The sequence below is a fragment of the Pseudophryne corroboree genome, chromosome 3, assembly GCF_028390025.1.
Source record: "Pseudophryne corroboree isolate aPseCor3 chromosome 3, aPseCor3.hap2, whole genome shotgun sequence".
NCBI classification, from domain to species: domain Eukaryota; kingdom Metazoa; phylum Chordata; class Amphibia; order Anura; family Myobatrachidae; genus Pseudophryne; species Pseudophryne corroboree.
In genome coordinates this window covers 758099731-758125709 of record NC_086446.1, presented here as the reverse complement: position 1 = coordinate 758125709, position 25979 = coordinate 758099731, and the positions used below count along the sequence as shown (strand labels likewise).

The 25979-nt window shown below is 48.4% G+C and overlaps 1 protein-coding gene across 1 annotated transcript in view; it reads right to left on the bottom strand.

Annotated features, from left to right (window-relative positions):
* LOC135057424 (ovostatin homolog) overlaps positions 1-25979 on the bottom strand; it is a 169836-nt gene that overhangs the window by 131007 nt on the left and 12850 nt on the right. Inside the window, exons 3-6 of the mRNA XM_063963316.1 lie at positions 9499-9703; positions 7329-7488; positions 3893-3945; positions 2779-2799 (exon numbers count right to left, since the gene is read on the bottom strand). Of these exons, the coding sequence (XP_063819386.1) occupies positions 2779-2799; positions 3893-3945; positions 7329-7488; positions 9499-9703 (439 nt within the window). The remainder of the gene's footprint in view (positions 1-2778; positions 2800-3892; positions 3946-7328; positions 7489-9498; positions 9704-25979) is intronic.

The window sequence follows — 25979 nt, the reverse complement described above, 5'->3', positions numbered from 1 at the left end:
GCTGCACGGATTACTACTGTAGCAGCAGGCATCTACTTGTAATAGGGGTACAGCAAATTGTAGGGTATACATTGTAATAAATGTTCCATTGCAGCCACCTGTGAACAGTGAGCTACCACTGCAGCTATTATGGTGGCCGGTGGCAAGTTCATGGATGCTGCCACAGAACGAAATATCGCTCCGTATTATTACATTGGTCGTTCAGCCGGCTACGATCCAGGTCGTCGTGATCTGTGCCCCGCCTCCGTCCTCATTGCCCGTTTAAACCACCATAACCCAATTATGATATTCTGTGGACAGGCGTATGTGATGAAAATCAGTGTACAGCCATTACAGCTGCAGTGGCAGCTGAAAGTTTATACCCCCCCCCCAATCTTTTATACTGCCGTATAATACCCAATGCTGGGTACACATTAGGATGATGGGATCGGTTGTCCGGACGATCTGACGATTAGCAAGTGCAGACACGCTTACCAATCGTTGGCCCAATGCGTCATGCCTGATGTCACAACTCGGCGTGCAATTACCCAGTTGTGATGTCACTGGCAGCCTCTGCATCAAGAGAACAGGTGGACAGCTGACCGCCCGTACACAGTATGATGCGTTGCTATATCTGCAGATATATCGCCCATTAGCTGTGCTGCACTGCCGTTGCAATAAGTCTAAACGACATCGTTCAGACATATCACTGTTACACACCTGTCAACACGCCCACCATATGTCGGCTGTTCAACTAAACAGCCAATATGTCAGCCAGCGTGTACCCAGTTTTAGAAACCATGGGGCAGATGTATTAAGCCTGGGGAAGTGATAAAGTGGACGGAGATAAAGTACCGGCCAAACCACCATCATTTTTCAAACCCAGCCTGTGACATGGCAGCTAGGAGCTGGTTGGCTGGTACTTTATCTCCGTCCACTTTATCTGCATCTAAGGTTTAGTAAATAGACCAGAGTCTCATGTTAGGAGTTCACTACTGTATCCAGTGTTAGCCAGATGTCTGGACCTATTGCGGCGGGGCAGGCAGCAGAGTGACGTCACATGCAGCTGCTGCAACCTGACCCAATGGCGGCCCGGCGACTGCCTACACAGCTGAGCTGCAGAGGCAACCCTTTAGATGCGTGCGTGCGGCTGTTAGCGATGCGTTCGCCTTGCTATGTGCTGGTTGTCCCCCACATGCTAGAGGGGAGTGTTGTAGCTTTGCAATTTCTCGCAAAACTACAATTCATGCTGAATTGTTGTAGATGTTGAATGCTAATAACACTGTTTATTAGCTTTAATCAGTTTATTTTAATAATATCCCAAGGAGGGTGTGGTTGTGTATCACAATGGATGGCCATTCCTCTGAAGTAGGGATGGCAATCAACCATCAATGATGCATAATCAATGAATTACGGCCAATGTATAGTTTTGCCATCGATCGGGGAGAACAAGATGGTTTCCCTCCATCGACGGCACAGCATAACTGAATTTATTTTTTCCTCCAAGGTGCCGTGAGACGGATCATAGCCCTACCCCCGCATTCCGATTGGCCCACGGGCTAGTCAGTCAAATAAAAGGGATGACCATTGGTTGGTGAAACTGTTGATCATCATCCGTTGCGTAGTAGGCCGCCATCGATGGCCGTTTACAATATTGCCATCACTACACTGAAGACATACAGTACCTACTGCTTGCCTCTTAACCACCTTCTATCCTCTCTGAACATCCAATTCTTTCATTACCACGCCCACCAGTAGCAAGTTAGTGTGTTATCCACTCACTGCTGCTCAGCTTTCCCACCACACACTGGCGAGCGCAGCACATTTTATTAGGGGGTGCACCGTCGGAGGGGTGTGTCTAGCACTATCTATTGATGGTCAACGCATAAAATATACACCTTTGTACCAATCCTAATAAAGCAGATACATTGTCAGATGTTGTGGTGTGCACCAAACAAGCACCCCTGATGGCATTAACTGCAATTCCACTGCTCCTCCTCAGCCTGGTCTGGCTCCCCCTCTCTTTCACCTGCAAGCTGCAGCAGCTTACTTACAAATCAGTCACTCAGTGACACTGACAGTTGCAGACTAGTACTGCTGCTGCTGGAAAAACTAGTGACGTGTCAATGCTGCTGCCGGCCGTCTGCCAGCATTGAATTTGTCTTCCCAAGAGGAACGCTGGCTGCATGCTGCTCCTCATCAGTGGCTGGCATTGGCATAGCATAGAAGGAGAGAGGTGTGTATGTGGTGGGTGTGACGGGAGGGCATGCGAGCAGCATGACGTAATCACGTCACATCACGCTGTTTTTGTAAATGGTGGTGGAGCTGGGAATTTGAAAGCCGGTTGCAGTGGCACCCTTGATTAACCCAGGTGTCCAGTCAGTAATACAGTCCTGACAGGGTGCAGCGCAGAGGGGACAGTAATCAGCCTGCTCGGCGATCGCTGCATCAGGCATGCGAGATCGTGGCGCCAGACATTAGGGGGTGCCTGTGCGCACCAGGAACCCCCCCTGTTCACACCTATGCCACCACAGGACACACAAGTTTGTGGTCCGGACTATTAAACAGGGCCCTCAAATCCCTACTGTTCGCCTAAACGAGGACAGCTTGGACTGGAACTATTGATAAATCCCCACTACTTCTAACAGGCAAGTTAGCGATGACTGACTTTCTTGAAAATCTCATCGTTGAGGGAGGATAAAACTCCGATATATAATTTGTTTCTGCAGCAAGCACACAGTTGTTTTGACAGCAAAGATACAGTACATTTAACATCTAGTAATCACAGAAAGATCTTACCAGAAAGCGCACATTTGTCACCTGCAAAATAAAAATGCAGCATTATTTACACAGGAAACAAATATGGACCCAATAGAGAGCCAAAGACAGCAATCATTTCCATTTTTACCTCTTATGTTCCGCCCACCAAGCCTTTGACTGGTTGAAACTGGGCACATCAGCTAATTATTCATTATTTTCATTACCCATGGATGCAGCAAAGATATTAAAAAAAATAAAAAATAAAAAAAACACGCAACACACCACACCTGCTCTGGTGATAAAACGGAATTCAAATGATGTAACAGAGCCCATGTTATATTAAAGTGCATCGCAACTACAGGCTTCAAGCAAATCCGTGACAATTAACTGATGCTCAACGGCCAATGTCATGTTAGGAGGTGCAGTTACTCAACAGCTTAAGAGGGCTGTTGGTCAAATAGGGCTAAGCAGAATATATTTTTGATGGGCCATTTAGCGCAAAAACCACAGCCAGGGCTGCCGAGACTTCACTTTTGCGAAGGTGCAGCACATGCACCGGGGGAGGGTGACATGGTAACTCCCGGGGCCGTACAGATACACAGGCCTGGGTAATGGATATCTGCTACCCCCCTCTCTGCGCCCATGAGCACTGCTCCCGGAAGCCCAAACTGCTACTAGTCCAAATTCAAGAAAAATATAAATTCATTTTCAAATGTAGAAAATGTTCTATTTTAATAAAGGATATCCATCTTTTTCTTGCATCGGCCGGGATCACAACCCAAATTTCATGAGCCTCCAGGCCGTGCTGGAAGAGTAGGCAACTATGCCAAGTACTATTTAAAGGAGAGAAAAGAATTCTCTTTATCTTTATCCTTTTTAGGCTCACTTATCAATGAGTGATAAATTTCACTGTGAGTGATCAATTGCACCAGCCAATCAGCTCCTAACTCATTTTTCAAACAGTCTGTAACATGACACTTAGGAGCTGATTAGCTGGTGCAATTTATCACTCAGTGAAATTTATCACGCATTGATAAATGAGCCCATGAATTATTTATATGAAATTTTTCCACCGACTCCAGGCAGAGAGGACCCATTAGCTACAACACGAATGTGGCAAGAAGAAGGTTTCAATTCATCACTGGTCACTTACGTTCTGATCAACAGTCTTCATTTCAGGAGTTAAACAAAAAAATCTGCATTGCACTGCGGAGAAAGCACAATACATTACATTGCACTGCGGAGAAAGCACAATACATTACATTGCACTGTGGAGAAAGCACAATACATTACATTGCACTGCGGAGAAAGCACAATACATTAACAGTTCATATGTAGCATAATACATTCATATCCCTAAGAAGCACTAATGTGGCACTGATGCATTATATGTTTTAACAATATTAATAAGTGAAAATATTTTTCATGCTTGCGCTACTTTATTTCTTGGCCATCATTAGGGTCAGTGAACAGACAGATGGAGCTTTCATCTAAAAAGGCAACTGGGACCTAATTTGGATGTGGTTGAATGTGTGGATGGTCGGTATTTTGCTCATGCGCTGGACCCAGACTGCCTATGTGCAGTACAGGTCTGCAACGTCAGGCACCAATTTGATGCAGACTGCCAGTCACTGGGGGTGGGGAGGGGGCGGAGGAGTGTCACTGCTGTTGTGTGGGAGTGATAAGGACAGGATCATCTTGCTCGGACCTGCAGCGGCCAGCTTATGCGACACGCAGCCGGCCAGTGGTGTTGTAGATGATACTCTGCCGAAACCTCGGACGCAGCGCGGATCACTAATGCGAATTGAAGACATGACGCCTCCTGCTGCATTAGCATATTAGTGCTATCATCGCTGCTCCCAAGTAGCAGCGATATCTCCTCCAACCATCACTCACACAAGTGAGTCTCTTTATCCGCTACAGTATGTGCATTTCAAGGTGCAAGACTCCTTCCCTGCTTGCGGAACAGCTTCCATACAATTGATCATGCCCTTGTGCATGTTTGTGTAACCCAGACTGTGTTTTGTGGTCAATGAGGCTGCAGAAGGGTCACCTTCATCCACAGGACATTCTGGGCCTGATTCGGAGTGTCATGCAATGCCAACAGTCACATAGGGCTGGGGCAGGTTTGTAGGGTGCATTTAAACTAGTGATGTGCACCGGACATTTTTCGGGTTTTGTGTTTTGGATCCGGTTCCGCAGCAGTGTTTTGGATTCGTACGCGTTTTGGCAAAACCTCCCTGAAAATTTTGTCGGATTCGGGTGTGTTTTGGATTCGGGTGTTTTTGTTTTGTAAAAAACCCTCAAAGACAGCTTAAATCATAGAATTTTGGGGTCATTTTGATCCCATAGTATTAACCTCAATAACCATAATTTCCACTCATTTCCAGTCTATTCTGAACACCTCACACTATTATTTTTAGTCCTAAAATTTGCACCGAGGTCACTGGATGACTAAGCTAAGCGACCCTAGTGGCCGGCACAAACACCTGGTCCATCTAGGAGTGGCACTGCAGTTTTCTTTCTAGCGAGAGGATGAGTGCTTCCATCCTCATGTGAATCTGAACCACTAGCCATGAACATATGCCAGGGCCTCAGCTCTTCCTTGCCACTCCGTGTCGTAAATGGCATATTGGCAAGTTTACGCTTCTCCTCAGACGCTTTTAATTTTGATTTTTGGGTCATTTTACTGAGCTTTTGTAGTATACTTGACGACACAGAGGTAGAGCAGTGGACTACTGTAACGTACTGCTATATATTATATACTAGTGGTCAGCAAAATTATGCACAACTAAAATGCACCACAGGTATGGATGGATAGTATACTTGACGACACAGAGGTAGGTAAAGCAGTGGCCTACTGTACCATACTGCTATATGTTATATACTGGTGGTCAGCAAACTTGTGCGCAGTAGTAGGAGGACAGTGCATAATTTTGCCGACCACCAGTATATAATATATAGCAGTACGGTACAGTAGTCCACTGCTCTACCTACCTCTGTGACGTCAAGTATACTATCCATCCATACCTGTGGTGCATTTTAGTTGTTATGCACTGTCCTCCTACTACTGCGCACAACAGCTGAAATGGAGGACAGTGCATAACAACTAAAATGCACCACAGGTATGGATGGATAGTATACTTGACGACACAGAGGTAGGTAGAGCAGTGGCCTACTGTACCGTACTGATATAATACTGGTGGTCACTGGTCAGCAAAATTCTGCACTGTCCTCCTACTATATACTACAATGCAGCACAGATATGGAGCATTTTTCAGGCAGAGAACGTATAATAGTGGTGGGGTCACTGGTCAGCAAAACTCTGCACTGTACTCTCCTACTATATAATACTGGTGGTCCCCAGTCCCCACAATAAAGCACACTGAGCACAGATATTTGCAGCACACCGAGCACAGATATGGAGCGTTTTTCAGGCAGAGAACGTAGATATTTGCAGCACACTGAGCACAGATATTTGCAAGCACACTGAACAACTGAGAACGCTGCACGTCCTCTCTAACATCTCCAATGCACGAGTGAAAATAGCGGAGACGTGCGGCTGCTTATATAGAATATGAATCTCACAAGAATCCGACAGCGGGATGACGACGTTCGGGTGCGCTCGGGTTAACCGAGCAAGGCAGGAAGATTAGAGTGCCTCGTAACAGTGTAAAATGGGTGAAGTTTGGGGGGGTTCGGATTAGTGATGAGCGGATTCGGTTTTACTCGGTTCTCAAAACCGAATCTTATTGGCTATCCAAAACACGTGACATCAGTGAGCCAATAAGATTCGGTTTTGAGAACCGAGTAAAACCGAATCCGCTCATCACTAGTTCGGATCCCGAGGAACCGAACCCGCTCATCTCTAATTTAAACATTCACTAATCAGTAGTTTAGGGTCTCTGGGCTCTGACAGCGGGCGACTCAGTCCTTGCGCATTGGAAGGCACAGATGTGCACAAGGAAAGAGCTTTGTAGAGGCAGTTGCATAAAGTTGCAGAAGGGGAAATGCCAGTAGAAGCTGCGCGGAGTCCGCACCTAAATCGGGCCTTATATGGGTGGCATGTGTGTGCAGTGCTGCACGTGTGGTCACAGAAGAGCTGTACTAGGTGGCAGTCGCCAATTTCTTTCCCTGGTAGAGACACAGTCAGCTGAAAGATGCACCCGCAAACTCACTTGTGTCCCACTCAGAATCAGGCCCAAATTGGCTGGTTTGGAACTTTGACACACTGTACACCCACCAGATGGCCGATAGTCTTTGGAGGAGGGAACAGCAGGTGGAAGTACTATGGGTGACTGAATATCTCGACTTCACACAGACAAAAAAGGTAAGTACAGCAAACAGTCAGCATAATAGGAAGAAGAGCTACATGTGTACAAGACGACACTTATTTTAGCCTTCAGGAAACTGTTTGGCCTCTTTTAAAGGGGTTGGGCGACATTCATAGGATTTAATAGTATTGGCCATGAGAGACTGGAACACGACTGGACCACCACTCAGTCATGTTACCTCCTCGTCTGCCAGGTCTGGTGCTCGAGTCCCAGACAGGGGACTTGAACCACATCCATTGTCCAGTTGTCACTCACCTGTGTCCCCTGGGTTGTAAATGGGTTTCCCTGACTGGCTAGTGCAGCCATTCTGTTGATTGTTAACAATTATGGTCTGACGTTCCGTCTTCTTAACTGTGTTTCCATCAGAGAAAGAAACTGTCAGGAAGGCTGGTTGTGACGAGTTCACTATGGGCACCTGGGAAGAGGTAGCACAGACCATTCAGTTTCATCTTGCTTTAGAAAATTTCAAATATTAAAACAATCAGTATAAAAGTAATTCTGTATGTGCATTTAATGTGTATACAAGCTTTCAGCGTACTTTCAGGCAATGGAAATATATGTATACCTTGATCTGTCCTGTATTTCTGCAGGTGGGTTGCCACATCCTTTGGAAGTAATCTATAAATACTGTTTATCTGTGTACCCCTAGATTCAAAAAGTGATTGGGCGTAGAAAAGCCTATAGCATCTCAGAACTGTGCTGCTGATCATGTGACCATGTAAGTGAGGTCAAGGGCTACAAGTTACAAGAGGATACATGCCATATCCCGGCAGTCATGTGACCGACACCGGCATCTCGAAACAGAGAAACCCTACCTTCCCCACAGCCTAACCCTCCTCCTGCAGCCTAAACCTAACCCCCACCCCTTACCAATATGGAGTCCCTGCAAAGGTCATTTGGGCTTCCAGTGTTTGGAATCCCGGTGCCAGCATTTCTATCCATCTTGGAATGCCAGCGTTAGCATTCCGAGCAGTGTCAGTATTCTGGCGTCGACATTCTGACAGCTGGGATGCCAAACGTCGGTTTCCTGAATGGACCCTGTTACAAGAGCAATGTCATGTGAATACAGTTATGGGTGAAAGCAGAGACTGACAGTCAGCCATCTGATGGCAAAGCTGGGCTGTAATCAGGGTGGTGCAGCATGTGCCAGGCACAAAGCTTACTTAGGTTCTGGCTCAAATGTGAGTAAGCAGTGGCTCAGGGTCAGCATGTCTGCCATAGTGAGTACAGCCAATGACCGTCCGAGCAGTACCAACTCATGCCTCTGCTGCAGTGGCTCATGCATGGGGGGTTTCAGAGTACTCAGAACCCCAGCTAAAGGACCATAGTGGGTGGGGCATAATCAAGCAAAGAGATTTGCCAACGATTGGAAGCCTGCGCCCTCGTGGCATTATATTGCAATACATGGGACTATGGCACGGGAACTGAGACAATTTGGTGTGATTCTATGACTCCACTCCTCAGACCACAACTTGTGGGAACTTGCTGCAGGCAGGGAACACACACCCCAACTTGACCCCGCTCCCAAGATAAGTTAAAGAGTGTGTGCTATATACATGCATACAAGGCAGTGGTATTAATGTAATGTGTGGGATATGAATGTACTTTGGGTGTGTCAGGGTGAATGACCACATGTGGAGAAGGTTTTCTTCTCCTGGGATACACGAGATAGAGCCATCTCTTCCCTATATGGGGGTCTTACTGGCTAGTGCGGGACAATTGTTAGGACTCCCACTTCTGCACTGAAAGAGCCTGTGGGGTAAATTAAGTAGTCAGTTACAGACAGCCACAACATTTCTGCAATTGAGCAGCTAGTTTTCACGCATTTGAAGTATTTAAAATGGCAAAACTTGAGTTGGTTTTGGCTATTAGCAGTAGGTTGGCCACGTCTGCAATGGAAGCATCTACAGTCATTTTCACAGAGATGGAGGGTCTGTTGAATGTGTGTACTTTTAGGTAGTTCTAGGCAGAGTGAAGAGTATACACCAGCAGAATCGCCAGTTACACCAAACGGCCCAGCACTTATCCAGTACCTTGGTTTATTGTACAGCCGTACTCTGTTACACATTCAGTATATGGAGCTTGAGCAGTAGTGCTCTCCACATCTCAGCAAAGACAGTGGCCCTTTAGGTCACTACTCTAAAAGGCCCAGTTCCAACTCTGATTGAAGGAATAGAGTTCCTCGAGAGCCCAGTGTGGGGATGTGAGGGAATATTGTTGTTGAAGGTCATACAACTGGCTTTAAAAGTGCAGTTGAATGATCTACCAGTGTGCCATAGTGCCCACTGCAGCCCATACACACACACACACCTGTCCAAGCTCCAGATACAAAGTTACTTCTTTAATTGTTTGCTTTGCTCCAGACTCATTAGCAATATGGTAACTAGGCGGCAGGTGCATGTTAAGTAAAAAGGAAATCACTTACCGTGAAATCTTTGCTTTGAATATTTGTAGCTTTTACATTATCAAATATAACAATGCTGGTGTCAAAGATTTCAAAAGCAGCGTGCAGATAGATCTCCTGGTCCGGATCACTTTCCACCATTATAGCTACATTCACGTCGCTTTCACTTAAGAGCCACTTTGAGATCATTATGATGTAGCTAAAATTAATCTCGTCGCTAGTGATACTGTAATTAGGAAAGTACAATATTAGTCACTCACTATAAACCTTCCGTTACAGTTAAAATATGCCAAAACATGTTAAAATAGTTTCCAGCTGTAATCTAATACAATGTCTTGCAAGAACCTGTCTCTGGACACTCTGGACTAAAATTCCCATAATGTGATGTGTTCATACATTTTAATTCTTTGAGAGATCTCTAAGAATATACAGTAGGAGAAGAGAACTTTCTATATACACCATAAATGCCCCCCCCCCCCCCGATTCAGATGTGGGCGATGTTTAGTACATAGAGCATGTGCCGTTCAGGTCTGCGACGTCAGTAGCAGATCAGCTACAGACTGCCAGTGATTGTCTGATAGTGTTTGGGTGAGGGGAGAGGCGGAGATGATATGGTTTCCCCAAATCAGACGTGTGCTGCTTCCGATTTGGAGGACCGATGAGGCCAGGATCTCCGTTGGAAGATGGAAATTTCCCGACCTCTTTGTTGGGTCAGCAGCGGCCAGCTTGCGCGTTCACATGGATCACAGGCGGCTGATTGTGTCACAGGTGATCGATGCTGCATCTTGGGACACAGCACGGATCACTAATGCAAGCAGGAGGCGTCTACTTCTATCAGAAACTCCTGCTGCATTAACATATTATAGCAATCGCTGCCGCCTCCATGTAAGTAGCAGTGATAGCACCTCCAACCACATCCGAATCAGGCCTTAGTGACACTTGGTAACTGGTTATATCATGGCAGAGGTAGATTTACCTTTACCAAGCATGTGCCCAAGGAGGACATAAACCGAGTGTCATGATGATAAACAGAGGTTGGGATAGGAACACGGGCAGATTGGGGCATCTACTACATCAGCCTAGTTCCACTGTATAGGCTGGTTGGGTTGACGTGACCGCTTTCCCGATACTCACAGTTCCTAGGATTACTGATCAGTATTATCAGGGCTTGGTTCCAGGTGGGTGTAAAAGACTGTCAGCAGCACACTCTGGATTGCTTTGCCACAGTGCGCTGTGGGTCTTCCATCACAGAGGATCTGAGAATGTAAGTTAATGCCACAGCCAGGTTCTCAGATCAGCTGCTTGCACCTGAAGACCGCATCGGATCACCATTGCGTGGGTGTTCCGAAATCTGCGGTTGTTTTGAATGCCCAGCCACCAAGGCCAGTGAATCTGCATAAAACAGCTCATTCGCTAGCCTCAACACCTTAAAAATGGAGTCACTCCATCTCCACCCTCAAACACCTGCAGCCTGTCAATCAGGTTGTGGCTTAGTCCACCATTGCAATTGTAACAAAGCATTAGTCAATTGCAACCAAATAGGGGCTGCATCCAGGTCTGAATCAGACCCTGTATCCATTTGCTTATCTGTTGCATTTTTGTCCCTGCTTGTTTTACATCCCTGCTTGTTTATGACCACTATTGTTCTTGTCTGCTCTGGACTCCTCCTCTTTACCGATTTGTCAGATGACAGCTTGTGACTACTAATATTTTGTTTGCTGCATCTATCTTCTATATTTGCATCTTTTCTTTCCCCTATCCTATTCAGTTTCCCATGCCCCTACCAAATCCCCTCTCCCCTTCCTCATCACCCCAAACTCAAACTTCCACAACATACCTGCAAACCCATTCACATCTCTTCACTCCCTGCCTACCTCATGTGCTCAATGGAATACCAAGTTAGTCTGTAATCTGACTCCTTCCCAAGACCACTTCATCTCTAGCTTGCTCCCCTACTACTCTCTAACTGAAACTTGGCTCTCTGAAAGATACGACTTCAACTACCTCATCCTATGGGGTCCCCATCTATGTCCCATACTCCTAGACCCAATAGCTATCATGATGTAAGAGGCAAGGACTTATTTATCCCATGCTGCACCATGCTCATTAACTCTTAATCCTTATTCTTTGAAGAAAACTTCAACCACCTTTTCCATGCTGTCCACCTTCACTTTTCCACCATCATATCCTGGTCCTGTCTCCCAATTTCTTGGGAACTTCTCCTCAACCTGGCTTCCCCACTCTTCTCAAATCTCCCCTTCCTCATATCTTCTTGGCAGACTTTAATATCCCATTTAACAATCCTACCAAGACAAAGTCTTCTCCCTTTTTTTTTTTTACTACTTTGGCCTCTCAACAGTAGCCATTTACTTGGCATGATCTACGGTATTCTCAGCTCTGTGCTGTCTATGATACCGAAATCTACCTTCTCCCATGTCCCCCCTCCTAAGGCTACACTTTCTAGGAAAGATTGATTTCGGCCCATCCTCAACTTCAGAAACATACCCCGATCTACTTTTTACAAAACATCTCTTCTCCTCCGACCTCTCCCATGTCACGTGCCATCAGCCATCTTATATTGGATGACAGTGCTTACAGAAACTTAACATCCAAGACTGAAATCACGACTTCTTAGATGCGGCGTACACAACATCTTTAGTTTTCACAGGAGAAAGGACTGGGGGCATGATCAGCAGCTCCAGGAACACGGGCCATGTGACTGAAATGGGGGACAGGACTCACATTAGCAGTATTTCCCACTAAGCCATGCCCCAGTAGGTGTGAGGTCACCCAAAGTCATGAGACCACGCCCACTATTTTTGGGCATGCACCAGAGATGCCCTGCTGCCAACACAGGCAAAGTTGAGGTATGAGAAAGTACTGTGCTGGAGAAAGCTAGGGGCAGATGTACTAAGCCTTGTAGAGTGATAAAGTGCAAAGAGTTAAAGTACAAACCTATCAGCTCCTGTAACATGACTGAAGCTGATTGGCTGGTACTTCCTCCCTCCACTTTATTACTCTCCAAGGCGGAGTATATCTCCCCCTTATAGTGCCCTACTGTGGTCTGCTGTAACAGATAGGATTATTGTGCTGGAGGAGTTGGCGAAGTGTAAGATGACCTACCACCATACTTGCTGCCCCCCCTTCTCCAGGAGGGGGAAGCCTGATCCTAACTATGTTTTACTTAAGCAGAGTAACTATTTCCAATTGATATTGCAAAACCTATAATATTTATATTACAGTGTTGCTATATTGTAGAATGTGCCTGCATGTTAAATTATATTATTTGGTTATAAAGAATCCTTATACGGTCATTCATTTTACTAATGGACTCTGCACACTCCAATCCAACACTGGCAGTATGTAGTTGATAAATGTCAGCGGTCATCAAAATGTTAGCCAATATAGGGGGAAATTTACCAAATCTTAGAGCAGGGCCATTTCTAGACAATTTGGCTCCCAGTGCGAGATTTCAAAATGCGCGCCCCCGCCCCTATTGCTATAAAAAAAAAAAAAAAAAAGTGTGCCCCCCCCCCCCATATAGCCATAAAAAGAAAAGGCATGCACGCGCCGAAGGCACGCGCGCTCCCGACAAGGGTGTGTGGCCTGATTAAAATGGGCGTGGTCTCATTAAAGTGGGCGTGGACTCGTCTGATATCACACCCACCACAGGGAGGGGGGGGGGGGTCCCCTTTTTACACATTACAGCAGGCACAAGTGTCCCCATATTACACAGCGCGCCAGGCAAGTGTCCCCATTTTACAAAGTGCGGCAGGCAGGTATCCCCATTTTACACAGTACAGCAGGAAGATATCCCCATTTTACAAAGTGCGGCAGGCAGGTATCCCCATTTTACACAGTACAGCAGGAAGATATCCCCATTTTACAAAGTGCGGCAGGCAGGTGTCCCCATTTTACACAGTGCGGCAGGCAGGTATCCCCATTTTACACAGTGCGGCAGGCAGGTATCCCCATTTTACACAGTGCGGCAGGCAGGTATCCCCATTTTACACAGTGCGGCAGGCAGGTATCCCCATTTTACACAGTGCGGCAGGCAGGTATCCCCATTTTACACAGTGCGGCAGGCAGGTATCCCCATTTTACACAGTGCGGCAGGCAGGTATCCCCATTTTACACAGTACGCAGGCAGGTATCCCCATTTTACACAGTGCGGCAGGCAAGTATCCCCATTTTACACAGTACGGCAGGAAGATATCCCCATTTTACACAGTGCGGCAGGCAGGTATCCCCATTTTACACAGTGCGCAGGCAGGTATCCCCATTTTACACAGTGCGGCAGGCAGGTATCCCCATTTTACACAGTACGCAGGCAGGTATCCCCATTTTACACAGTGCGGCAGGCAAGTATCCCCATTTTACACAGTACGGCAGGAAGATATCCCCATTTTACACAGTGCGGCAGGCAGGTATCCCCATTTTACACAGTGCGCAGGCAGGTATCCCCATTTTACATAGTACGCAGGTATCCCCATTTTACACAGTACGCAGGCAGGTATCCCCATTTTACACAGTATGCAGGCAGGTATCCCCATTTTACACAGTACGCAGGCAGATATCCCCATTTTACACAGTGCGGCAGGCATCCCCATTTTACACAGTACGCAGGCAGATATCCCCATTTTACACAGTACGGCAGGCAGCAGGGCCGTAACTACGTGTGTGCCAAGTGGGCTTGGCACACAGCGCAGTTGCCCTGAGGGCGCATGGCCAGCGGCATGTAAGGAGTCAAATTGACTCATTACATGCCTCTGAAGTCTGCTGTGTGTGCCGCCGCCGCGCTGTGGAGGAGAGCTACAGCGCCGGGCAGCGGAGAAGGAGGAGGGGGGAGGGGGACTGGAGCCGCAGCAGCGCTATTTCATTGATAGTAAGCGCCGCTGCAGCAGCCCCCTCTCCTTCTGTATTAGCTGCCCGGCGCTGCTGTGGATGCTGGGATGCGGTTCCTCCATCCCAGCATCCACAGCAGCACCGGGCAGCCAATACAGAAGGAAAGGGGGCTGCTGCAGCGGCGCTTACTACCAATGAAATAGCGCTGCTGTGGCTCCATTCCCCCTCCCTCCTCCTCCTCACCTGCCTGCCAGCGGGGAGATGGTATGCATCTCTCTCTCTCAGGGGGACAGTGTCTGCCATGATGTGTAAAAATGGGGACTGGCTGCCGCAATGTGTAAAAAGGGGGGCTGGCAGATATCCCCATTTTACACAGTACGGCAGGCGTCAAGTGGGGGGGGGGGGGGGGAGAGAGAGAGAGAGAGAGAGAGAGAGAGAGAGAGAGAGAGAGAGAGAGAGAGAGAGAGAGAGAGAGAGAGAGAGAGAGAGAGAGAGAGAGAGAGAGAGAGAGAGAGAGAGAGAGAGAGAGAGAGAGAGAGAGAGAGAGAGAGAGAGAGAGAGAGAGAGAGAGAGAGAGAGAGAGAACTTACATCTTCCCGCTCTTTGGGTCCCGCCAACTCACGTCCCTTGTGCCGGCCGCCTCCTCCTTTCAGGCTTATCTCCTCACTCAGCGCTCCTGCTTGGGGGGCGGGGCTTCGCGGAATGACGCGTTTGCATCGTGACGTCACGACGCAAACGCGTCATTCCACGAAACTCCGCCCCCCGAGCAGGAGCGCTCGGGAAGAGGGAGGAGAGGAGATAAGGAGTCACAAAGTGCCGCGGCGGGCGCCTTGTGCGGTTGCACGGCTCGCCCGCCGCTAGAAACGGCACTGTCTTAGAGATAAATTGCAAGCTCACAAGAGCAGGGCCTTCTCCCCTCACTTTTTCTCTGACAAACTATCCTTTCCTCCATACTCCATTTGATGGAACCCAACTCCTGGGTTTTCATACTTGTTCTATTTCATCTTGAACTGTAAGTGCTGTTTTGCTCATTTGTACTATGTAATTGGGCACTGCAGATCCCTTGTGGCACCATATAGATGAAGGATAATAATCATAAAGTACCAACCAATCAGCTCCTGTCATTTTTCAAACATAGGGGGACATTTACCAAGCAGTAATAAGAGCAGAGAAGTGAGCCAGTGGAGAAGTTGCCCCATCAACCAATCAGCAGCTCTGTATAATTGTATCACATGGAAATTATAGATGTTACTACAGTGCCGATTGGTTGCCATGGACACTTCTCCACTGGTTCACTTCTCTGCTCTTATCACTGCTTAGTAAATGTCCCCCAGTCTGTACCATGGCAGTTAGGAGCCGATTGGTTAGTACTATCTTTCTCAGGTTTGTCACGGGTCTTATTGAATTGAGTAGCTGCAGAGTGAGGAGTGGTTCAGAAAACAAAATGGCAACCAATTTAGCATCTGGCCAACTGGTGCACTTTTAATCCATCATCAAATGGGCTAATAATTCTAGATTACAGGCTAAACGTGGTCAAAATGGTTCTCCATAAACTCAGTGAGCAAAGAAATGGTTGTGTGAAGCCAGCATGAGAAATGACACGATAGATTACGTTGAGGTAGTTGTAATTAGTGTCAGCCTTATTCACATAATTACAGAGTCTACTGTACATGCTGCTGGCACAGTGGCGCGCTACGCAAGCCACACTATTTTATTCTCCCTCCAGGGGGGTCGTGGACCCCCCACAAGGGAGAATAAGTGTCGGTATGCCGGCTGTCAGGATTCCGGCGCCGGTATACTGTGCGCCGGGATCCCGACAGCCGGCATACTGAAGACCACCCCTTGAATAGGAGACTGGAATAAAATTCATGAACCCAGAAATTCCTCCAACTTGCCACGACCATGCCCCAATAGGACAGCACACACACCTCCTCTGACCATGGAGAATCAGAACAGTACAGCAAAGAATTCATTCAATTGTGGAATAAATGAAGGATAGGCCAGCCCATGAAACTACAAGTCCCAGAATGCACTGCCACAGTTTTACTATAAGGCAATGTTAAAACTGTTAAGGAAAAATAGAGAAAAAAAAAAATCATTTAAAAATGTGCAGGGACAACGCTCCCTTGTGTGGTGTAAATGAAGGTACAGTATGCATCACATATGGAGTCTAATTGCTGGTGGTAACACAAGTGGGAGTTCCTGGGTGTAAAGGCAAGTCTTCGCTCATAAGTCATTCAGAAAAGTACCTTAAAGTCCAAGGAAAAGGGTGTATAGTAGGTTTTACCATCAACAATAAGATTTTACTCACCGGTAAATCTATTTCTCGTAGTCCGTAGTGGATGCTGGGGACTCCGTAAGGACCATGGGGAATAGACGGGCTCCGCAGGAGACTGGGCACTCTAAGAAAGATTTAGTACTACTGGTGTGCACTGGCTCCTCCCTCTATGCCCCTCCTCCAGACCTCAGTTAAGGAAAGAAACTGTGCCCGGAAGAGCTGACATTACAAGGAAAGGATTTTGGAATCCAGGGTAAGACTCATACCAGCCACACCAATCTCACCGTATAACTCGTGATAAACTTACCCAGTCAACAGTATGAACAACAACGGAGCATCAGATCAACCCTGATGCAACCAAACATAACCCTTATGTAAGCAATAACTATATACAAGTATTGCAGAAGAAGTCCGCACTTGGGACGGGCGCCCAGCATCCACTACGGACTACAAGAAATAGATTTACCGGTGAGTAAATATCTTATTTTTTTCTAACGTCCTAGTGGATGCTGGGGACTCCGTAAGGACCGTGGGGATTATACCAAAGCTCCCAAACAGGCGGGAGAGTGCGGATGACTCTGCAGCACCGAATGGGCAAACACAAGGTCCTCCTCAGCCAGGGTATCAAACTTGTAAAACTTAGCAAATGTGTTTGAACCCGACCAAGTAGCTGCTCGGCAAAGCTGTAATGCTGAGACCCCTCGGGCAGCCGCCCAAGAAGAGCCCACCTTCCTTGTGGAATGGGCTTTCACTGATTTTGGATGCGGCAATCCAGCCGCAGAATGAGCCTGCTGAAATGTGCTACAGATCCAGCGAGTAATAGTTTGCTTTGAAGCAGGAGCACCCAGCTTGTTGGATGCATACAGGATAAACAGCGAGTCAGTCTTCCTGACTCCAGCCGTCCTGGCTACATAGATCTTCAAAGCCCTGACTACATCAAGCAACTTGGAATCCTCCAAGTCACGAGTAGCCGCAGGCACCACAATAGGTTGGTTCAAATTAAAAGATGACAACACTTTCGGCAGAAATTGGGGACGAGTCCGTAATTCTGCCCTGCCCATATGGAAAACCAGATAGGGGCTTTTACATGACAAAGCCGCCAATTCTGACACACGCCTAGCCGAAGCTAAGGCCAATAACATGACCACCTTCCACGTGAGATACTCTAGCTCCACGGTCCTAAGTGGCTCAAAACCAGTGGGATTTCAGGAAACCCAACACCATGTTGAGATCCCAAGGTGCCACTGGTGGCACAAAAGGGGGCTGAATATGCAGCACTCCCTTAACAAACGTCTGAACTTCAGGAAGAGAAGCCAGTTCCTTTTGAAAGAAAATGGATAGGGCCAAAATCTGGACCTTTTTGGACCCCAACTTCAGGGCCCATAGTCTCTCCAGACTGTAGGAAGTGCAGGAACCGGCCCAGCTGGAATTCCTCTGTAGGGGCCTTCCTGGCCTCACACCAGGCAACATATTTTCGCCATAAACGGTGATAGTGTTTTGCGGTCACGTCCTTCCTAGCCTTTATCAGCGTAGGAATAACACCATCCGGAATACCTTTTTCCGCTAGGATCCTGCGTTCAACCGCCATGCCGTCAAACGGCAGCCGCAGTAAGTCTTGGAACAGACAGGGCCCCCTGTTGCAACAGGTCCTGTCTGAGATGTTCTCACTCCTCTTTTTCTTACTATTCTCAGCACCTTGGGTATGCGAGGAAGAGGAGGAAACACAGACCGACTGGAACACCCACGGTGTTACCAGGGCCAGCCATCGCCTGAGGGTCTCTTTGACCTGGCGCAATACCTTTGTAGCTTTTTGTTGAGACGGGACGCCATCATGCCAACCTGTGGCAGTTCCCATCGATTTGTAATCTGAGTGAAGACTTCGTGATGAAGTCCCCACTCGCCCGGGTGGAGGTCGTGCCTGCTGAGGAAGTCTGCTTCCCAGTTGTCCACTCCCGGAATGAACACTGCTGACAGTGCTTGCACGTGATTCTCCCGCCCAACGAAGAATCCTGGTGGCTTCTGCCATCGCCACTCTGCTTCTTGTGCCGCCCTGGCGGTTTACATGAGCCACTGCAGTGATGTTGTCTGACTGAATCAGCACCGGTTGGTTGCCGAAGCAGAGGCTCCGCTTGACTCAGGGCGTTGTATACGGCCCTTAGTTCCAGGATATTTATGTGCAGACAAGCCTCCTGACTTGTCCCACAACCCTTGGAAGTTTCTTCCCTGAGTGACTGCCCCCCATCCTCGGAGGCTCGCATCCGTGGTCACCAGGACCCAGTCCTGTATGCCGAACCTGCGGCCCTCGAGAAGGTGAGCACTGCAGCCACCACAGAAGAGACACCCTTGCCCTCGGGGGACAGGGTGATCAGCCGATGCATCTGAAGATGCGATCAGACCACTTGTCCAACAGATCCCACTGAAAGATCCTTGCATGGAACCTGCCGAAGGGAATGGCTTCGTATGATGCCACCATCTTTCCCAGGACTCGCGTGCAGCGATGCACCGACACCTGTTGCGGTTTTAAGAGGTCTCTGACTAGAGTCACGAGCTCTTGAGCCTTCTCCGCCGGGAGAAACACCTTCTTCTGGTCCGTGTCCAGAATCATGCCCAGAAAAGGCAGACGCGTAGTAGGAATCAGCTGCGACTCTGGAATATTCAGAATCCAGCCGTGCTGTTGCAACACTTCCTGAGAGGTGTGCTACGCTGATTAGCAATTGCTCTCTGGATCTCGCCTTTATGAGTATATCGTCCAAGTATGGGATAATTGTGACTCCTTGCTTCCGAAGGAGCACCATCATTTCTGCCATTACCTTGGTAAATATTCTCGGTGCCGTGGAGAGCCCAAACAGCAACGTCTGGAATTGGTAAGGACAGTCCTGTACCACAAATCTGAGGTACTCCTGATGAGGTGGATAAATGGGGACATGAAGGTAAGCATCCTTGATGTCCAGAGACACCATAAAATCCCCTTCTTCCAGCTTGCAATGACCGCTCTGAGCGATTCCATTTTGAACTTGAATCTTTTCAGATAAATGTTCAGGGATTTTAAATTCAATATGGGTCTGACCGAACAGTCCGGTTTCGGTACCACAAACATTGTGGAATAGTATCCTCTTCCTTGTTGAAGGAGGGGAACCTTCACCACCACCTGCTGGAGATATAACTTGTGAATTGCCGCTAACACTACTTCCCTTTCTATGGGGGAAGCTGGCTGGGCCGATTTGAGGTAACGGCGAGGGGGCATCACTTCGAATTCCAGCTTGTATCCCTGAGACACAATCTATATAGCCCAGGATCCACCTGTGAGCGAACCCACTGATGGCTGAAATTCTGGAGACGCACCCCCACCGCTCCTAGCTCCACCTGAGGGGCCCCAGCGTCATGCGGTGGATTTAGTGGAAGCCGGGGAGGACTTCTGTTCCTGGGAACTAGCTGTATGGTGCAGCTTCTTTCCTCTACCCCTGCCTCTGGCAAGAAAGGACGCACCTCTGACCTTCTTGCTTCTCTGTGATCGAAAGGACTGCATTTGGTAATACGGTGCTTTCTTAGGCTGTGAGGGAATATATGGCAAAAAGTTTGACTTCCCAGCCGTAGCTGTGGAAACTAGGTCCGAGAGACCATCCCCAAACAATTCCTCACCCTTGTAAGGTAACACCTCCATGTGCTTTTTGGAGTCGGCATCACCTGTCCATTGCAGAGTCCACAGGACCCTTCTGGCAGAAATTGACATTGCATTTATTCTAGAGCCCAGTAGGCAAATGTCCCTCTGTGCATCCCTCATGTATAGGACAGGCGTCTTTTATATGCCCCAGGGTCAGTAAAATGGTATCCTTGTCCAAGGTATCCATTTCCTCAGACAGATTGTCTGTCCATGCTGCTACAGCACTACACATCCAGGCAGACGCAATTGCCGGCCTCAGTATAGTACCTGAGTGTGTATAAACAGACTTCAGGATACTTTCCTGCTTCCTATCTGCAGGGTCCTTTAGGGCGGCCGTATCCTGTGACGGCAGGGCCACCTTTTTAGATAAGCGTGTCAGAGCTTTATCTACCCTAGGGGAGGATTCCCAGCGCATCCTGTCCGTTGGCGGGGAAAGGGTACGCCATAAGTAACCTTTTGGAAATCAGCACTTTATCGGGGGAATCCACGCTTTTTTCACATAATTCATGTGAAGGGGGAAAAGTCACCTCTTGCTTTTTCTCCCCATACATATACACCCTTTTGTCAGGGACAGGGTTTACCTCTGATATGTGCAATACATCCTTCATTGCTATATCATGTAGCGGATGGCTTTAGCCATTTTAGGCTGCAATTTTGCATCATCGTCATCGACACTGGAGTCAGAATCCGTGTCGATATCTGTGTCAACCATTTTGGATAGTGGGCGCTTCTGAGACCCTGACAGCCTCTGCACTGTAGGATCAGGCATGGGCTGAGACCCCGACTGTCCCAAAGCATCAGCTTTATCCAACCTTTTATGTAAGGAGTTTACATTATCTTTTAACACCTTCCACATATCCATCCAATCAGGTGTCGGCGCCGTCGGCGGAGACACGTCATTCATCTGCACTTGCTCTGCCTCCACATAGCCCTCTTCAAACATGTCGACACACGCGTACCGACACCACACACACAGGGGATGCTCTATGGGGGTCATTCCGAGTTGTTCGCTCGCAAGCTGCTTTTAGCAGCTTTGCACGCGCTAAGCCGCCGCCTACTGGGAGTCATTCTTAGCATAGTAAAATTGCGAACGAAAGATTCGCAATATTGCGAAAAGACTTCTCTGTGCAGTCTCTGAGTAGCTCGAGACATACTCTGCCAGTGCGATCAGTCCAGTGCTTGTCGTTCCTGGTTTGACGTCACAAACACACCCAGCGTTCGCCCAGACATTCCTCAGTTTCTCCAGCCACTCCCGCGTTTTTCCCAGAAACGGCAGCGTTTTTTCACACTCCCATAAAACGGCCAGTTTCCGCCCAGAAACACCCACTTCCTGTCAATCACATTACGATCACCAGAACGAAGAAAAAAACCTCGTAATGCCGTGAGTAAAATACCCAACTGCATAGCAAATTTACTTGGCGCAGTCGCACTGCGGACATTGCGCATGAGCGACTAATCGCTCCGTTGCGAGAAAAAAATAACGAGCAAACACGGAATGACCCCCTATATGAGGACAGGACCCCCACAAGGCCTTTTTGGAGAGACAGAGAGAGAGTATGCCAGCACACCCCAGCGCTATATGACCCAGGAATCACACAGTAACTTAGTGTTTACCCAGTAGCTGCTGTATATATATTAAATGCGCTAAATTTATGTGGCCCCCCTCTCTTTTTACCCTTTCTACCGTGAGTCTGCAGGGGAGAGCTTCCTCTCAGCGGAGCTGTGGAGAAAATGGCGCTGGTGAGTGCTGAGGAAGAAGGCCCCGCCCCCTCAGTGGCGGGCTTCTGTCCCGCGATTTTGTGTAAAATTAATGGCGGGGGCTCATGCATATAACAGTGTCCAACTGTATATATGCTGCTTTCGCCAGGAGGTATCCAATTGCTGCCCAGGGTGCCGCCCCCTGCGCCCTACAGTGACCGTAGTGTGTGGGCGCAATGGCGCACAGCCGCAGTGCTGTGCGCTACCTCATATGAAGACAGGAGTCTTCTGCCGCTGATTTCGACGTCTTCTTTCTTCAACCCGCCGGCTTCTGACTTCTGGCTCTGCGAGGGGGACGGCGGCGCGGCTCCGGGAACGGATGACAAGGTCAGGTCCTGTGTTCGATCCCTCTGGAGCTAATGGTGTCCAGTAGCCTAAGAAGCGCAACCTAGCCGCAGTTAGTAGGTTTGCTTCTCTCCCCTCAGTCCCACGTAGCAGAGAGTCTGTTGCCAGCAGAAGCTCTCTGAAAATAAAAAACCTAACTAAAATACTTTCTTATTAGCAAGCTCAGGAGAGCTCACTAAAAGCACCCAGCTCTGGCCAGGCACAGATTCTAACTGAGGTCTGGAGGAGGGGCATAGAGGGAGGAGCCAGTGCACACCAGTAGTACTAAATCTTTCTTAGAGTGCCCAGTCTCCTGCGGAGCCCGTCTATTCCCCATGGTCCTTACGGAGTCCCCAGCATCCACTAGGACGTTAGAGAAACAGGTTCTTTTACTTGTGGATAGGTAAAGCCCCACAGCAAGTACTCCTACCAATGCATTTCTCCTCTCAGGCTTCTTCAGAGAATTGGGAAGGGGGGGGTGGGAGGGTATGCTGGTGCTCTCCCTCCTTTTCCATATTAAAGTATTAGTGGTCCAATCGGGTGGTGCCAAGTGCACGTGTTGCCTCATTTCCTGTTTGTGGAATGACAGTTTCTTGTGCAGCTGCTAGTAAAGTAATCTCTCCAGTGGGGGTGGTCTTCTGTTTGCCGGCGGTCGGGCTCCCGGCGCTCAGTATGCCGGCGCCGGGAGCCCGACAGCCGGCATACCGACACTTATTTTCCCTCGTGGGGGTCCACGACCCCCATAGAGGGAGAATAAAATAGTGTGGCGCGCGTAGCGCGCCACCGTGCCCGTAGCGTGGCGAGCGCAGCGAGCCCGCAAGGGGCTCATTTGCGCTCGCCAAGCTGTCGGTAAGCCGGCGGTCGGGCTCCCGGCGCCGGGATGCTGGTCGCCGGGAGCCCGACCGCCGGCCAGCCGTAGTGAACCCCTCCAGTGGCTCCCTTCCTTAGGTGTCAGTGTATCTCTGTTCCTCCTGATATTTTATCGTGCCATTGTGGTTGCTCACGGCAACGGTGCCAACATCCACTGTGTGCCAGGGGCTGGAACACGACACGTCCCTCTGGCATTTCCGATGGAGTCTTCCCGCAGCACAGCTCTCCGGAAGTAGTCTCTGGAGGGTTGTGAAGCTTCATGCATCCTACATGTACACTTGAGACCACCCAATTGAACCACTTACACTTTAACCACTTAACGGACCATTTTCTCCCCCCAAAAAAAGGATCAGAAATGTTTTTATTTTATTTTTTCTGAGTGAATTAGGTGAAGAACATGAATTTAACGGTATCCGGACTCCAGGTCAACAAAAAGGCCGACGCCAATTGGTCGACACACCTTAGGTCGACATGGACAAAAGGTAGACATGAGTTTCACAATTTTTTTCGTTTTTTGAACGTTTTCATACTTAATCCACGTGGACTACGATTGGAACGGTAATCTGTGCCGAGCGGAGTGGAGCGAAGGCACCATGCCCGAAGCATGGCGAGCGAAGCGAGCCATGCGAGGGGACGCGGTGCACTAATTGGGGTTCCCGGTCACTCTACGAAGAAAAGACACCAAAAAAAAAAAAAAAAAACATAAAAAACTCATGTCGACCTTTTTCCATGTCGACCTTGTTCCTGTCGACCTTTTGTCCATGTCGACCTAAGGTGTGTCGACCAATTGGCGTCGACCTAAGGTGTGTCGACCTTTGTTGTCAACCTGGAGTCCCAGACCCGAATTTAACCCTATCCAAAATGATTTTAGTGGGATAAAAAAAAAAAAAAATTGTCCTAACATTGAAACATCGATTAGGAACTTTGCGACCATCACGACTTTAGTTTTTAGAGCCCTGGCAGCTGTCAGGTACACAGTGGGGCTCTGGGGATGGCTTGGTGGCGAAGATTTACACTTACCAGCGGCTGCTATTGTCTGCAATGATCGGCAGCACAGCAACACTGGGGGCTGGAAGGCAGAGGGACCTTCCAGTCCCCCTGACAGCAGCAGCTGAGGAAAGTTTACCTTCCCTGCCGCTGCTAAGTAACAGTTTCTGACTGGTTACATCCTGTGCGACCAGGTCAGATAAAGAACTTGCAGGCATGGTCGCATCCAGGGCCGCCATCAGGGGGGAACTGTGGGGTCTGCAGTCCCAGGCCCGGACAGACAGGGGGCCCGTGTGACAGCGAGTGGACGGACGTTTGCCCGAGAGCTGCTTACAGTTTAGTAAGACCAGCAAGAGACAGTGCTGACGGCATTTTTAATGTTGTGCCGGTCCGCAAGCCAATTGGAGCTTGTGGACCGGCAGCCAATCACGGGCGGCTGCAGTAGCGGCTCCCGATTGGCTGCTGGTCCGCGAGCTCCTGTTGGCTCGCAGATCGACACCACATTTAAAATGCAGCAAGGGCATTCACCATCTCCAATGATCTAGCCCCGCACTCACGCTTTGCTCCAGGGCGCAGGCTCATGGCAAGGCACGGATCCTCCAGCCTGAGTGACTGCTGCTACTGGTAACATGATGTACCCAGCCAGGCGCCAATACTCACTCCCGGTCAGTCTATGAGTGTGAGCTACCCCCATCCCTCCGGCTCATCACATAGGAAGTCCTGGACACGACTTTACTGCCACTTCACTGTAAGGAAATAGTGACAGTGCACCTCTAGGAGGATTGCTATAATGTGGAGGCAGCCTGTGCAGAGAGAGCAGGCTACAGAGGTATTAGCAAAGTATAACCAGAGCGTCCTGGGCGTCTGCGACTGAGAGCGGCGCTCCAATGCTGGGAGACTCTGCTATGCTGTAAGTACTATACATGTACCATTGTTCCACAGTCAGGTGTATACCTTACCCTCTATCCATCGATACAGGTCTGTTAGGGAGAAGTTCTGGCTTTGATGAGATGTCTGGGCTCCTTTTACTATAGCTATAACTGTCTACCAGGCTGATTGGCACGCGTTACCATACTGGTTGTGTTGTCTGTATACTATACGTGTGTCATCATATACAATTAATATTTTAGAACCAGAAATAAAATGGATAGTAGTGGAGCTATGACTCATGTGTGTGTAGTACAGTAGTTGCCTGGCCCCAGTTATACCATATCCTCTGCAGCAGGCACTCATATATAGACCACATCTGCTGTACCTGCCTATATCTTTTACTCAGGGGCAGGATGTATGTACTGTATGTCACTGCTGTATAATATACTTTTGCCATTGAAGAGAACTGTACAATAGTTATATGGGCATACTATATGGGCCAAGTGGTTCTTTTCTGCTGTCGAATTCTATGTTCCCATCTACTTTCCAGTGGCAGACACCCAAGCCACGAGGGGTTGGATGTGCAGAGCAGTTGGGATTCCCAACATGGGACTCATTGTGGGTGGTCAGCCCCAACGTGCACACTCCCTGGCTTATGTAGGAACAGGAACTAACCACCGGACCAATCATAGCTGCTGCTGCGCACTTAGCTGGCAGCTGGAGATACAGAATCAGGGCCCAAATGTATTAAGCTTTAATAAGAGAGATAAAGTGGAGACGGATAAAGTACCAGCCAATCAGCTCCTAACTGCCATGTCAGAGGCGGTGTTTGAAAAAATAAGAATTTACTCACCTGTAATTCTATTTCTCGTAGTCCGTAGTGGATGCTGGGACTCCGTAAGGAACATG